Genomic DNA, 16,666 nt, shown 5'->3' on the forward strand with positions numbered 1-16,666 from the left:
CAACGGCGCCCTGGTTCTGTCACAAGACACTGAGGATTCCGCTGATGAAAGTCCTAGTAGGTTCTGAACAGCACAGCCAGAAGCACAAAACTCAAGAGGCACTTGTTGTCCGAGGTCAAGTCGGGGCAAGAGTGGCTGTAAGCGTTTGGGTCTTTAACAGGACCGGGCCAGCCTTTGGGAGTGACTCAATAAAGGAGGTTCCCATGAAAAGCTGAGGGGGCCAGGGCCACAGGACAGCGGGGAGGGCGCCTGCCTTGCACGTGGCTGACCCAGGGTTCGATCCCCAGCATCCCATATGGTCCTCCAGCGCCACCAGGAGTGATCCCTGATGCTGTGTGTGGCTCAAACACACACACACACACACATATAACACACACACACACTGCAAAGTTGACCAAGGATAGCCACACACACACACACATATACACACACACTCTGCAAAGCTGACCAACATATAGACACACAGACAGTGCAAAAATGGCCAAGGATGACCACACAACATACAGACACAGACACAGACACACACACACTACAAAGATGACCAAGGATAACCACAAACAAACACACACACTGCAAAGTTGACCAAGGATGACCCCGCAACACACAGACACAAACACACACACATAGCAAAGTCGACCAAGGATGACCACACACACACACACTGCAAAGTTGACCAAGGATGGACACACACAGACACACACACACACTGCAAAGTTGACCAACGATGAAGCTAGGTGTTAGAGCATGGGCCTTAACAAGAGGGGCCTTTGTCCCATTAAAAAAAAATCTGAAGGGGGCCAGAGCAATAGCAAAGCGGGTAGGGCGTTTGCCTTGCACACAGCCGACCCGGGTTCAATTCCCAGCATCCCACAGGGTTCCCCCGAGCACCGCCAGGAGTAATTCCTGAGTGCATGAACCAAGAGTAACTCCTGTGCATTGCCAGGTGTGACCCAAAAAGAAAAAAAAAAACTCCGAAAAGTTTAAATCACTTGTTCTTCACACAGGGGTTAACCAACACAGGGTAAGGAAGAAATAGGAAGAAATTTAAGCACTTCCAATTCTATCTCCCAAAAGTAGTGCTGTTATATTAAGAACCGCATATAAAGGTTTGGCACTGTTTCTACAACCCAGTAAGTGCTCGGGGGAAGTTATTTCTACCATTACCTTTGTAGATGTGACTGAGGCATGGGAAAAGATACTACTGTTTTATTCTGTTTGGTTGTGGGGCCATGCCCACATGGTGCTCAGGGCTTATTCCTGTCTCTGCACTAAGCAATTACTCCTGGCAGTGCTCGGGGGACTATGGGATGTCGGGGATCAAACCATGTGCAAGGAAAGTGCCTTACCCGCTGTACTATCACTCCAGTCCCACAGACACAAATATTTCTATTTTTTTAAATAAGGGAGTTTACGGTGTATATACTAAGCCACATTCCACTCCATCCAGCTTACACTGCAGCTCTTTCTTCCCTCTAAGATGTATGAAATGTTACCCTGCATGCATCTGTCAAAATATTAGCATCTGGCAGCTTTCAAGTATTCTGTAATTGAAAATGCATTCTATGAATAAGCTTGTATGTTTACAACATCCTTGAATAAACTTCTAGGAGCATGTTTTCTCATTTTTTTAATGTACAATTCCTGAAAGCAGATACCGAGTCAGAATATGTTGCCATATTTTTTTTTTATATTTCCCCAGAGTATTACTGGTCTGAATACTTTTTGTTTGTTTTGTTTTGCCTTTTGGGTCACACCCAGCGATGCTCAGAGCTAACTCCTGATTCTGTACTCAGGAATTACTCCTAGCAGTGCATGGGGGACCCTATGGGATGCCGGGGATAGAACCTGGGTTGGCCGCATGCGAGGCAAATGCCCTACCCGCTGTACTATCTCTCCAGCCCCTGGTCTGAATATTTTTAGTAACTTTTTTCTCTCTCATTTGCTTTAACTACTTAAACCTACCTTTTCCATAAATGGTTCCTACCCTTTGGTGCCAAGGTGCCTCTCCCTTTCCAATACAGGTAAGTAAGCACCTATACGGTCAACAATAATACACTTGGAATTTGCTTGGGGATAAAAGAGCTAAGCTTCCTGGTGTAGGTAGATGTCCCAGAACTACTCACTGAAAGCGCCCAATTGTTTTCTCATAAATCTGAAATGCCACTTCAGCGTGCTTCGGAATCCTTCCTGAACTTGCATTTTCATACGGCACCTGCCAATTCTCCCCAGTGGCTCTCTGGCCAAAGAGGGACACTGCCCCATTTCACTGCCCAGCACAGCCTCCGCTTGAAAGCGCCTTCTGGAATTTTTTGAAAATTTCTGAAAATCATTTTATCTTTCAGATTAAGCATCATTCTGTCAAATTCTCTTCCTCCTTGTCACTAAAGGGTGAAGCAGGTCTGTGGGGTTTCCCTTTGTGCTGTATCCACAGAGGAATCCCATATGGTCACAAGGGACATTAATTTTACGCGAAGTTGAACATTTGGGCGGGAGAGATAGTACCATGGGGAAGGCCCTTGCCTTGCATGTGCCCAAACTGGGTTCAATCTCCGGCACCCCCATGGAGTCCCAGAGCAAACCCAGGAGTGATCCGAGTGCAGCGCCAGGAGTTACCATGGGCACCACTGGGAGTGACCTACCCCCTCCCCCCCACGAAAAGGTTGACCAGTTATTAACAATGACTATTAAGTCACACATGCTCCTAATAATTTCTCTGACAAAGTATTCATTTTAGCCTTGTAAGCGGGGGTACTCAGGCGACAAGGAGATGTCTCAGAGAAGCCAGAACACACTGCTTTGCATGTAGCAGCCCCTTGGGAGGTGGGGGGGGGTCCCTCACATGGTCTCCCACGGGCCCAGGAGTGAGCCCTGCACACCACCAGGCAGGACCCCAAAATAAAGAAATGCTATTCAAATAACATAAAAGGCTTCTCATAAAGGCATTTAAAAAAAAAAAGAAAAAGAAAAATCTGCAACAAAAAGGGAAATGCATGAAGAGATAAAAGAGGCAGGGCCCTGTGATTTTTTTCAAAGGGAAAAGAAGAAGCTGGTGAGGGATGTGGTCGCTCAGTGGCCAGGCAGTTCTGGCCAAGGCTTGTGCTGGGCACGGAGGGGACAGACTCCCAAGCAAGGAGGCACAGCCCCGGGTAGCGTCCGTTGAGCTGTCCGTCCAAGTGAACAGGATTCGAATTCAAGTCTGCGCTGGGGGTGGGGGAGACAGCACGGCAGGGAGTGCATCTGCCTTGCTCGCAGCCCAGCCGGGTTCCATTCTCTGGATTCCATCAGGTCCCCCTGAGTCCCCAGGAAGTGATCCCTGAGCACTGTCAGATGTAACCCCCAAAACCAAACCAACAAAAAAATTAAAATCTGCCCCGAAAAAAAATTTGCTCTAACTAAAGTCTGCCCCTGCAAGATGACATCTCCGAACACTGAAGCCTTATGGTTCTTGCCTCTCCTCCCACTCTCTCTCTCTGAGGACTGAGAGATGCTTCTTTCGGGGAAACTGGCCCATGCAAGTGGGAAAAACTACCCAGAATCACACTTGGGGCTTCCCCACAAAGGCCAGCAGCTCTCCCAACTGTGCACCATGGAAATTCACTAGATGGCTTAGCCCGAAAGAGAACAATCACCACCTTAGACATAAGACATAGCCACTCCCCCAGGTATTAAGGTATTTAAGCCAAAACCCGGCTTAAACGGGGACTGGAGTGATAGCCCAGCAAGTAGGGCGTTTGCACGCGGCAGACCCGGCCAACCCGGGTTTGATTCCTCTGCCCTTCTCGGAGAGCCCGGCAAGCTACCAAGAATATCCCGCTCACACGGCAGAGCCGGGGAAGCTCCCTGTGATGTATTCGATGTGCCAAACAAGTCTCATAATGGAGACGTTACTGGGCCCACTCGAGCACATTGATGAACAACGGGAGGACAGTGCTACAGTGGCTTAAATGGCTTCAAGTGGCATGGGAGCCGTCACTCCTTATCTGCTATCATCCGTGACTCTGGTGCAGTGACTCTTGAGAAACGCTCTTGTCCCGGGCAAGAAAAGGAACAAAACAGGTAGTTGGAGACCTCAGAGAAAACGGAGGCTGCAACCACAAAAGGCTTGAAGAAACTGTTAAGAGCATTGAGGGCTGGAGCGAGAGTACAGCGGGGAAGGCGTTTGCCTTGCACGCGGCCGACCTGGGTTTGATCCCCAGCATCCCATCGGGTCCCCCAAGCACCGCTAGGAGTAATTCCTGAGTGCAGAGCCAGGAGTAATCCCTGAGCATCACTGGATGTGACCCAAAAAGGGAAAAAAATTTACAAGAACATCAAAAAGATAAATAATGTTATCATTTAAAAAAAAGAGAGAGGGGCTGGAGCGATGGCACAGCAGGTAGAGTGTTTGCCTTGCACACGACCAACCCGGGTTCAATTCCCAGTATCCCATAGGGTCCCCTGAGCACCACCAGGAGTAATTCCCGAGTGCAGAGCCAGGAGTAAGCTCTGTGCATCGCCAGGTTGACCCAAAAAGCGAAATTAAATAAATAAAATAAAAAGATGGTCCCTATCAACAAAGTAGCCAATGAAAGCAAACACCTGGAGAATAAACAAACAAACAACTGAACAACAAAAACGGCACAATAAAAAGATTCAAAGGTCAATCTGGGTACCCTCAGGAAGTGAAATGAAATGGCAGAGAATAAAAATGGCATGTATAAAAAATTTTTTTAAATAAATTAAAATTTCAGCATGGTGGTTTTAATTAAAATAATAATAATAATTTTAAAAAGATTTTTTTTTGTAAAGGCATATAGGAGAAACCTGAAACTGACGGGCTTTCCGGAAAGGGAGGAGAGCGTCGTTGGCCGAGCGGCACAAATCCTGACCCAGAAGGTGATCGGGGAAGCAGTGTGGAGGGAAGGTTGAGCTCAGCACAAAGGAATGCCACTTTTTTAATTTTTTTTGCTGCTGTTCTTGCTTTGGGGCCATAACTGGTGGTGTTCAGAGCAGCCTCCCGGCTCTGCACTGGGGGATCACTCCTGGAAGAGCTCAGGAGAACACACAGGATACCAGGGATCGAACCCAGGCTGGCCTTGCGCAAGATAAACACCCCCTGGGGCTGGAGCGATAGCACAGTGGGGAGGGCGTTTGCCCTGCACGCAGACGACCCGGTTTGCATTCTCAGCACCCCATATGGTCCCCCGAGCATTGCCAGGAGTGATTCCTGAGTGCAAAGCCAGAAGTAAACCCTGAGCATCACCGGGTGTGACCCAAAAAGCAAAATAAATAAGTAAATAAATAAATAAAAATAAACAAGCGCCCTCCCCACTGTACAATCGCTCCAGTCCGCAGTGCCACATCTGGACTTTGAAAAATACAGGTTTCTTTTCTTTTTTTTTTTTTGCTTTTGGGGTCACACCCGGCAATGCACAGGGGTTACTCCTGGCTCATGCGCTCAGGAATTACCCCTGGCGGTGCTGAGGGGACCCTATGGAATGCTGGGAATCAAACCCAGGTCGGCTGCATGCAAGGCAAACGCCCTACCCACTGTGCTATTGCTCCAGCCCCCAATACAGGTTTCTTTGCTTTAAAGAAAACCAGAATGCTTCTTCCCAGAAATCGGAAGAAGCCGACCATCTAGAGCCTAACTCCCAATGAACCCCCATGATGGCAAAGTACATCACCTGCAATCATGGATGCAGAAACAAGGGGATGGGGTGGGGAGGGGGGCGTTCAGACTAGTTTCCTAGTCTTGCACTCCACCTCTGAGACTTGACTTCACTTTGGGGAAGAGGCCTGGGAGTCAGCTTTCTAAACTGTAAAGGGGAGACTGAAAGGGAGGAACCAGAAGTTTCGTTTTTTTAGAAGTTTATTTTTTGGCTGAGTTCACTGTGTCCTTAAGTCCAGAGCACTTCCCACAAGGGCCCAAAAGTCCATCAGGGGTTGGAAGCTGGAACAATGGGTAGGGGTGGGGTGGGGGTTCCTAGGGAATTTGGTTAAAGGACTCTGATTGCTTGTTCCCTGGACTCCTGCTATAACCACTTTTTCTCGCTTCTGAAAGAAAGCTCTAGGAGGAAATGCTTTCGTACCAGGAATGAGGAGGGCGTGTTCTTCTGACTTTCACTGCACTCTCGGCTCTGCTGTCTCAATTTCCTTGTTCTGCATGATGTCAACTTCCCCCTGGCTCTGAAAATCCCCCTGATCTATGCCAAATGCAGTCAGGGCTGAGCTCTGGGGTTACAGGCCTCATTATCTCCTTTCGCAGAAAAAAATATGACTCATGAGCCATAACTCTCTTTCAGAGAAGAGCCTTCCCCCTGGTTAGGTGAAGGGAAGAAGATGGGCACTGTCTGCTGGTTGAATCTCAAGAACAGGAAGTTGTTATTTCAAGAAGCCCCTTCCAAGGGGAAGATTCCGAATACACCAAAATCACTTCTGCGCTCTCTGGATTTCACTCTCGGAAACATCTCTGAGAAGCTTGCCCTTCTTAGAAATGAAGTCTTGGGCCAAATTATTTCTTTTAAAAGTTCACTAGTGAAATGGAAAAAAAATGAGAGGCAAGTGACTTTAAAATCAAGGTTGAGAGAAAGCATGCGACCTATTAGCTTATGAATTTTAAATGTCCTTCTAGTTGGGTTTAGCTGAGCAGACAATGATAATAGCTGATAGAAAATGAAAAGAATCCGTGGGGCAGAGCAACAGCACAGCGGGCAGGGTGTTTGCTTTGCATGGGGCCGACCCAGGTTTCATCCCTGGTATCCCATAGGGTCCCCTGAGCACCGCCAGGAGTAATTCCTGAGTGCAGAGCCAGGAGCAACCCCTGAACATCGCGGAGTATAACCCCAAAATGCAAAATAAATAAATGAATGAAAAAATAAAAGGATTGGTTTCAGATTTATACTAAATTGCATCCTCGGGGCCAGAGAGATAATATAGTGGCCAGGGTGCTTGGCTTGAACACGGTTGACAGATTCGATCCTTGGCACCCCACCATGATCTCCTAAGCCCATCAGGACTGATCCCCGGGGCACAGAGTCAGGAGTAAACGCTGAGCACAGCCAGGTGTGACCCCAAAACTAAACTGCATCCATCACAGGAGAAAAGAGGACAGATTATAATCTTTCTAAGCTAGCAAATGTCTTCGTAAAATGTTAACTACACCTACTTATTACTGAACACACCTACTCAGAGAAGATACTCTCATAGAGCTGCATTCTTTTTATTTCTAATTTTTTTTTGTCCTGTGGCGAGGGTGCTCCCCTGCAGTGCTGAGGGACCACCACCAGAACCAGACCCAGCAGTGCTGATCCAGGATGGGCAGGAGCTCGGCCTCTTCCAGCCTTTCCAAGTCATCTCCCCGACCCCAGGAAGCAACATTCTCCTGGTCTCTGACTACCTTCCAAATCTACTGGGGAAAAGTAAATATTCTCCTGCCTTTAGGTAAGTCTCGGGGAGGGAGCAGCAAACTGCCTGGAGCAGCTGCTGACCCAACAGCCGGCTCTGCACAGCAGAGGGAAGGGGCCTCCTTCCTCCAGGCACTTGCTGGCCTTCTCCCGAGACTGCCCCCGATGACCCCTCTAGTGCCTGTGCTCGGTTCTCCCCTCAGCTGCTGGGGTTTGAGGCACCCCTCTCCTTCTGGGGGTCCTCTGATCCTTTCGAAGGACCCTCGTGTTCGAGGCCTAAGAAACGCCTCCAAGTCCAAACTCTCCTCTGCACACACACAGCACAGTCCCTACACTTCCACCCTACCATCAGGGGACTTGCAGCCAAGCCCACTCCTGAACAGAACGTCACCTGAGACGACATTTAATGCATCATATACGTGGGTTTTTAAACTTTCTGGTAGCCTCATTCTTACAAACGTCGCGGGAGCAACAAGTGAGCACTCTCGTTTGTTGAACCTACCTACTCGATCACAAATATTTTCACAGGAGCCTCTGACCTAGATTAAGAAGTCAGCATGAGGTCTGCACACCATCCCCACCCCCACCCCCGGCCCGCTGCACTCTTAGAAGCGGGTGCCGTGTCTATTTATAACCCGTCTGCATGTGCGTTTCCACATTTCACGTGTGCAACAGCCACTTGTGGCTAGCTGGGGCGTCTGCAGCTGTAGACTCTGCACGAGCAGTGCGGAGTGAAGGCTGGGCGGCGGCCGTTTCAGAGAGATGCAGCTGCTTCTCAGGGGGCCTCCTTCTGGCTCCAGGCGCCCCATCTCCCTGTAACCTCCCCGCGATTCACCCAGGCAAGGGGTTCTGCGCCTCTCCCGGGCGGGGCCTGGGGCCTCACCCTGGCCTCTCCCCACAGTGTGGCCAGCAGGCAGGCATTCGGCTACCTGACCAGGGCCCTGCGACCTCAAGTTCGAGCTGTTCCTTCCTGGCAAAATTCTGGAAACATCTGACTGTAGGGTGAAGGTCTCCAGCAACTGCAGAGAGCTGTGAGACGGTATTATTCTTCTCTTTCTTGTTGCTGTTGTTGTTTTTCAGGCCCTGCCCTGAGGTGCTCGGGGCTGACTCCTGGCTCTGTGCTCGAGGACCACTCCTGGCGGGGCTCCTGGGACAATACCCGGTCAGCCGCACGCACACAAGGAAAGCGTCCTCCCCCGCTGTACAATTCTATTTTTTCCTTTTTTTTTTTTTTTTTTTTTGGCTTTTTGGATCACCCGGCTATGCACAGGGGTTACTCCTGGCTCATGCACTCAGAAATTACTCCTGGCGGTGCTCGGGGGACCCTATGGGATGCTGGGAATCGAAGCCGGGTCAGCCACGTGTAAGGCAAACGCCCTCCCCACTGTACTATCGCTCCAGCCCCACAATTCTCATTTTTATCTAACAAGATAGTAACAAACTTTACTCTCCCTAGATACTTAAAATGCTTCCCTCTCCCCCCAAAAAATAGCTAAGAAACAATATGTCACACATAATACAATTGAAAACATGGAGCCATGAAGTGTTAATACAGCAGGGAGGATGTTTGCCTTGCACGTGGCTGACCCGGGTTTGATCCCCGACATCCTATAGAGTCCTCCGAGCATTGCCAAGATTAACAGGAGTAATTCCTGAGTGCAGAGCCAGAAGTAATCCCTAAGCAGCACACCAGGAGTGCCCCAAAAAGCCAAAAAAAAAACCCCACTAACCCAAAAACATGGGCCAAAGAGCTCCACAAGCTGAATATACTCATGCATGCAGGAGGCCCTAGTTTCAGCCCCAGGACGACACAGTTCCCCACACAACCCCCAAGGACAGAGCCGGGAATAGCCTGAGCACTGCCTGGTGGAGTATCATCCTTGCCTCTGCCCCCAAACACACACACACACACGCACATGCACGCACGCACACACCAGCAAAAATAAATTAAAAATAAAAATATGTAAGAAACACGGATACAGGAAAGCAAATACAGAGACTGAAAAAATAAAGCATCTACAAATGGCTGCATTTGGAAGGAGTCACATGAATAACTCGGGAGCTTTATTAATAATTTTTTGGTGCGGATATCCTTGGCGACTACTCACCTATTAAGGCCGTGGTAAAGCGATTCATGGAGAGAGGTTCTAAGTACATTGGTCCTTCATAGGCGGACTCCAGTTCACTCCGGACATAGTCCCTAAATAAGGAGAATGACACAGCCATGGATTAAATACGACCCAAGCGCATACCGGAGAGAAGAGAGAGCCCAAGAACTTAGGAAAAAAATAATGTTACTAACGTCTCTCCACCTCACAAGATGTGATTAAAAAAAAAAAAAGAAAGAAAATGATAAATTCAGTAGTATCAATGATTCCACCGGTGTGGGAAATATAAGGACATAAAAGTTGATGAACAGACAAAATAAAAATGATGACGCAGAAGTCGCTGGTAACAGAACTAAGATTTCTAGAGAAAGTGCTAGGGAGATAAAACTAAGGTCTGGGATTTTTTTTTTTTAAAAAAAGAGTTGATTGGGCTGGAGCAATAGTCCAGTGGGTAGGGCGTTTGTACTGCACGCAGCTAACCTGGGTTGAATCCCCAGTATACCGTACGGTTCTCCGAGCACCACCAGGACTAATTCCTGAGTGCAGAAGAATTCCAGGAGTCACCCCTGAGCATTGTCAGGTGTGACCCAAAAAAACAAAACAAAACAAAAAATAATAATAGTAACAAAGAGCTGATTAGGGATGGTTAAAAATATAATGGTCATAGAAATAAAATCAGCAACAGAATCAAAAAAAAAAAACACCACAAATTCAGGGAGGGCTGAGAGTAAGGGGTTAAGGCGCCTATCTGGATGGGGTCAATGCCAGTTTGTCCCAGAGGGGCACTGAGCACAGAGCCACAAACACCCGCCAACCCTCACTCACTGGCGGCAGCTCCAAAGTCGAAACCAAACAAAGCTACAGCCAGGGTCAGTCCACACCGCCCTCCTGCATGCTCCGGAAACAGGATTCACTGATGTGGAGCTGAGCAGAGACAACCAAAGGTCCTGGGGCAGCCTCTTCTGGCTTCCCGGGACCTGATAATGCCACTGATGACCATAAAAAAGGGAAAAAGCCCCCAGAGCACCATCACTGAGCCCTGCTTCCTCCTGGCACGACCCAAGCAAAGCACACCAGGGAGGGCTCTCTCTCTCTGGGGCTCTCTTTCCACCATCCTCCCATCTTACTCTCCCCAAGGTTCTGTCCCCAAATTACACTTCGTCGGGTAAGAGGAAAATCACAAAGTTAAAAAGCGAAAACAAAATCACACATTTATAGCAGAATAACCCTTTAAAGCTGTCTCTGTCGGGGCTTGGAGCGATAGTACAGTGGGGAGGGCGTCTAACCCGTGTTCGATTCCCGGCATCCCACAGGGTCTCCCGAGCACCGCCAGGAGTAAACTCCTGAGTGTAGAGCTAGGAGTAATCCCCGTGCATCGCTGGGTGTAACCCACTGTAGCACTGTCCTCCCATTGTTCATCGATTTGCTCGAGTGGGCACCAGAAACATCTCCATTGTGAGACTTGTTGTTACTGGTTTTGGCATATTGAATACGTCACGGGTAGCTTGCCAGGCTTTGCCATGTGGGCGGAATACTCTCAGTAGCTTGCGGGGCTCTCCAAGAGGGGTGGAGGAATCAAACTCAGGTCGGCCGTGTGCAAGGCAAATGCCCTACCCGCTATGCTATTGCTCCAGCCCAGGGTGTAAAACTCCACCACCACCCCCCAAAAAAAGCTGTCTCTATGAAGATGGTTCAGGAGGAAGACAATTGCCTTCCTTCCTTACTGCCAACTCCTGGTTAGTCCCAGGCACTGCATATGCAGTTCCCTGACCACTGCCAGGAGTCAGCCCTGAGCACCTCCAGGTAGAATCCAACCCTCCCCTACCTTGCCTTCTACCAAAAAAAAAAAAAAGGAAAAGAGAAAACAATCTTTGTCAGCTCTATAGGGCAAACTACGTGAAACTCTTTCAACTCATGACACTTTCTGGCTCAGAAAATTTCACACAGCCCCAGATATACATAGAAAAAGTAGGTCTACAAATCAAACATGTACTGGCAATAGATCATGAAGCAATTTATTTTAAAATAAAATATTCAGAAGAATTTTCTTTTAAAATTGTTTTTAAATTTTCATTTTTCAGTTTTTATTTTTAATTTTAAATGCCACAGTTCCATGACTCCATTAAAGAAGGGTCACAACCTACAGTTTAAAAAGTCGGCCTCCAGGAACTCTAATTACCAGAATTAGATTAAATCTGTAAGCTACACACCAATTCTGAAACAAAGGAAATCAAATCAAATATTTTTTTAAATGTAATTCACTTAACAAGATTAAGATAGAAAATTAAAGTAATCTGAAAGTCTTTACACCTGAGCAAATAAAACTTTTGGCATAAAAGCAGAAAAACACAAAAGAATCATCAGTAAAGTTCAGTAAACACCAAGAAACAGGTGATCTTGAGTTCATTTGGCATCAAAGCTAAGAAAATTGTATTTTATTTCAACTTTTGATTGCTTTACAAATTACCCTAAAGACTGAACATTTTAAGAATTTCTAAACCCAACTCATGTGGATATATTTATTTTTCCATGAAATTACTTCCCTATTAAGCAATCAAACTGAATTCCTTTAGCATAACATAGCCAAACCTGAAATGACCCTTACATAACCAAACAAGATGTGCCAAAACTCAAAAATTTAGAAGTGAAATGAAAAAGTTTTCAAGAACAGGAGGTTTGGGGGGTCAATTAAAAAAATCAATGACTGGGGCTGGAAGGACATTAGCCTTGCACGCAGCCGACCTGGGTTTGATTCCCAGCATCCCATAGGGTCCCCCGAGCACCGCCAGGAGTAATTCCTGAGTGCAGAGCCAGGAGTAACCCCTGAGCATTGCCGGGTGTGACCCAAAAAGCAAAAAATAAAATAAAATCCATGAAAATGTTTTAAAAAAATCAATGACTGAAGGGCCAGAACAATAGTCCAGCGGGGAGGGCATTTGCCTTGCACACGGCCAACTCAGGTTCAATCCCTCGCATCCCACAGGGTCCCCCAAGCGCCTCCAGGAGTGATCCCTGAGAGCAGAGCCAGGAGTCACCCCTGAGCATGGCCAGGCTGTGACCCAAAAAGACAAATAAACAATCAATGACTAAGCTTCAAAGGCAATTTAGCAATTTGTTACGTGATTAATTTTTTTTAAATGGAGGCACAGCAGTAAGAGTGGCTAGGTTATACGTAACACAATAGCCACACGTGTTAAGTAAAAAAAAAAAATGTTTTAGTTCAGGTCTAAATGATCAGAACTATTTCTTCTGTTGCTGTTGTTTTTAAGGCCACACCTGGAGATGCTCAGGAGTCACTCCTGGCTCTGCAGTCAGAAAATTACTCCTGGCAGTGCTCGGAGGAGATGCCATGGGTGGCCGCGTGGAGGGCAAGTACCCTCCCCGCCATACCAGGGCACGCGGGCCCCGGTCAGGGCCATTTCTAATAAGTAATGCACTGATAGTCTCTTCCTACTGAAAAGAGAGAGCCAGTTCTCAAGAGGACAGACTTGAAGGCAGCGGTTGTCAATCCAGGATGACTTTACCCTCGGGAGGAGGGGACATTCTGCCATGTCTGGAGACATTTTTAGTTGTCACAGCTCAGAGGGGTGGGTGCTCCTGGCACAGAGACCCAGGATGTCACCACTCACGAGCAGCTCCCACATCACAGAAAGGTTCAGTCCCACAGGGCAGGGGTGGAAACTCTGCACAAACACACAGGCAGATGACGTCCGGTGACGTGACCACAGAGGGGAACTGCATTCCGCCACCCAGGAATTTAATCACACCCTGGGCAGCTGGAAGGCAGAAAGTTAAAGAAGTTATCTTAAACCACAAACTTTAAAATATTCTCACCAATAACTTATCTTGAAAAACCTTAAAAAAAAAAATGCTGGGGCTAGAGCAATAGCACAGCGGGGAGGGGGTTTGCCTTGCACACAGCCAACCCAGGTTCAATTCCCAGCATCCCATATGGTCCTCCGAGCACCGCCAGGAGTGATTCCTGAGTGTATGAACCAGGAGTAACTCCTGTGCATTGCCGGGTGTGACCCAAAGAAGCAAAAAAAAAAAAAAAAAAAAAAAAGCTATGAAAGAAATAAGTATGTATCATAAACTCAGCAAATATCATTCAAGAATTTCTTATTGGGGCATTTGTTAGCTGTTTTGTATTATTTCTTAGTTTGCTTTCATCTGTTCTTGTACCGTGCCTGTGTCTTTGTTCTGGGGCCATGCTCATCTGTGCCCAGGGCTTACTCCTGTCTCTATACTCCCGGCAGGCTCCAGGGACCATATAGGGTGCCAGGGATCAAACCCAGTTGCCTGCATCCAAGGCAAGGCCGGAGTAAGCTCTGGGTACCACTCAGGTATGGTCCCAAAAGAAAAAAAAAAAAAAAAACCAAGTGCCTTACCCACTGGACTATCTCCCCAGCCCCTACCTTATTCTTTTTTAAAGCTCCATTTTTAGGGGGTTTTCTTACCTTAAATTTGAATTTTGCCTAACGAAACTTCTCAGAAAATGTTAACTTTCTGAGGCATCATCTCCAGTTAGTAGTCCAATATATGATCATGCAATTTAGGCGACAAATCTATCAAGGGGCTGGAAATTACAGAGATTAAGGTGCCCAGTTGGAAACTCCAGCACCACCTCTAGGCCCCCAGGGCAGAGGTAGGAATAAGCTCTAGAGCATCACTTAGGTCTGGCCCAAAAAAGAAAAAAAAGAGAGAGAGAGACAAGACAAGAAACCAAGTTTCTTTCGGGGTTACTTGCCTATTTTGCAGCACTGGCGACTGAGGCCAGGTCTCCCACACAATAAGGCGCATGCCTTACCTGTGGGCCACCTTCCTACCACAAACCTCTCGGTTTGTGAACACAAGGCGTGACGAGCATCTTACTGGCAAAGAGAACTGTCCACTCGGTCACACATTTAGAAACCGGGGGTCACGTTCTTACCTGGAGATTTGATGTCCAGCATACAGGAGCAGGGCAGTCAAAAAATACAGGTAGAGCTGGACCAGGTGCTGCCTGGGCAGGGTGAGCAGGACGACGCTCAGGATGTAACCTGCAGTCAGACAGAGAGGAAAACACGACTCTGGCTTAGTCTCCAGGTAACTGCGCCGAGGAAAACAGCTAGAAGGAAATCGCTTTCCAACTGGGTTTCGAAACTGCTGAGGCCATTTTACCTGGAAGTGAAGTCACGGTCTACGTTTTTGTTGTTGTTGAAAATGTAAAGCATTTTCCCGTCTTAACCCGCCTGGATGGGAGAAAGTATTGGGACACAATACTTCTGATAAAGGGTTGTTGATATTCAAAATCTATAAAGCACTTGCTTGACTTAACCAAAAACAAAACAAAACAAAAAAATCCAACAACCCCATCCATAAATGGGGTTAGGAGATGAATAGACACTTCCCCCACGGAAGTGCAGGTTACATACAGCTGGCCAACAGGAATCTGCAAAAGTGCTCATCACTCATAATTAGAGAAACGCAAACTGACACAATGAGCTGCCATCTCACACCTCATGGCACATTATCAAAAAATATGGAGAGAGCCAGCGCTGGTGGTGAGGCAGGGATCCTCATCCACGGTTGGTGGGCATGCCATCTAGTTCAACCTCTGTAGAAAGCAAGGCGGAGATTTCTCAAAAAATAAGAACAGAACTCCTATATGACCTGGCAATACCACTTTTTGCCATCAATCTTCGAAACAACAAGAACACCTTAATATTAAAGTCATACATTACATGCACGCCTGTGTTCATCATCGCACTTGGTACAACAGCCAAGGTACAGAAACAACCCGACTACAGATGACCTGATCAACAGCAGTGGTATACGATGGAATACTATGCAGCTCTAAAAAGCAACAAAAATCACACCACTGGAAGCGACAGGAATGGAACTGGAAGGTACCATGCTGAGGGAGATCAGTCTGAAGGAGAGGAACAGACACAGAACGAGCTCTCTCATTCGTGGGGCTTAAAGACACGCAGGTGAGGGAGCAACACAGATCCAAAGGCAACATATCGGGGGAAATGATCCACAGGATTGAGTCAAAGGGTGAGAGGGGCAGGGGGTGGAATCCGTATGGGAGGGAGGAAGGTACACTGGTGACAGGTGTGGTGTTGGGATTATGTCCAGGAGAAACCTATCAATACTACTAGAAGCCAAAAAAAATTTTTTTAATAAAACAAAGCATTTTCCTGTCTTTTGGAGTTGTTACTTTTACACACCACCTGTTTCAGTCCCTGGGAGTCACCTCACTGGTTCTCCTCAAGCCCAGCTCCTCCGCCACCACTATTCCCGACAAGGACACTGTGACCCAGGATGCACAAGCTCCCTCCCCCCGCCTCCGGCAGGCAGCCAGCCAGCCGCCTCACACTGCTTCTTCCTCTTCTTGGGCGCCTATTGGCTTGCTCACATGCCACTGACTGCCTGCAGTGGCAGTTCTCTCGGCCATGTTTCCCCCTTTCCCCTCTACAAACTCCGTTCCCTTCCACGCTAAGAGAACTCAGTGAGCACCAACACCCTGCTCACCCCCAGCACAGCATGGTGGGACGGGGGGGGGGGGCGCCAAGGGTCCTGGGCGGGGCTAGAGCGATAGCACAGCAGATAGGGTACTTGCTTTGCAGGAAGCTGACCTGGGTTCAATCCCCAGCATCCCATATGGTCCCCTGAACACCGCCCTGAACACCACCAGGAATAATTCCTGAGTGCAGAGCCAGGAGGAACCCCTGTGCATCGCCAGGTGTGACCCAAAAGCAAAAAAGAAAAGAGTGCTAGGGCTCGGTGGCATGGATTTCTATTAATATTTCCCTCTGTTTTCTTAGTTCTCAAATAAACAAGGGCAACAGATGGAGCTGGAGTGATAGCACGGCGGATGGGGCACTTGCCTTGCGCACAGCTGACCCCTGGCCTCCCAAATGGTCCCCTGAGCCCTGCCAGGAGTGAAGCCTGAGTACCGCCCGGTGTGGCTTCAAAACCAAACAAAACTAAAAAACAAAGAAACAAACAAAAAAAACCAATGGAAATTTAATGCCTGAAAAAAAGAAATTCTTCTCTCTTTAGTACAGAAGTGAAGTTGCTTTGCATGTGGGAAGACCATGGTTTGATCCCCAGCACGACAAATCACCCCTCCCCCGCCCCCCAAAGTACCACCTGCAGTAACCCCTGAGCACAGAGCAGGAAGTAAGC

At 47.7% G+C, this 16,666-nt stretch overlaps 1 protein-coding gene across 1 annotated transcript in view; it reads right to left on the bottom strand.

Moving 5' to 3' along the window:
• Positions 1-16,666, bottom strand: part of RNF145 (ring finger protein 145) — a 57,800-nt gene that overhangs the window by 26,191 nt on the left and 14,943 nt on the right. The window contains exons 3-4 of the mRNA XM_056107965.1: positions 14,424-14,532; positions 9,494-9,585 (exon numbers count right to left, since the gene is read on the bottom strand). Coding sequence (XP_055963940.1) covers positions 9,494-9,585; positions 14,424-14,532 — 201 coding nt within the window. The remainder of the gene's footprint in view (positions 1-9,493; positions 9,586-14,423; positions 14,533-16,666) is intronic.

This window comes from Sorex fumeus, unplaced genomic scaffold (assembly GCF_029834395.1).
Source record: "Sorex fumeus unplaced genomic scaffold, SorFum_2.1 ptg000187l, whole genome shotgun sequence".
NCBI classification, from domain to species: domain Eukaryota; kingdom Metazoa; phylum Chordata; class Mammalia; order Eulipotyphla; family Soricidae; genus Sorex; species Sorex fumeus.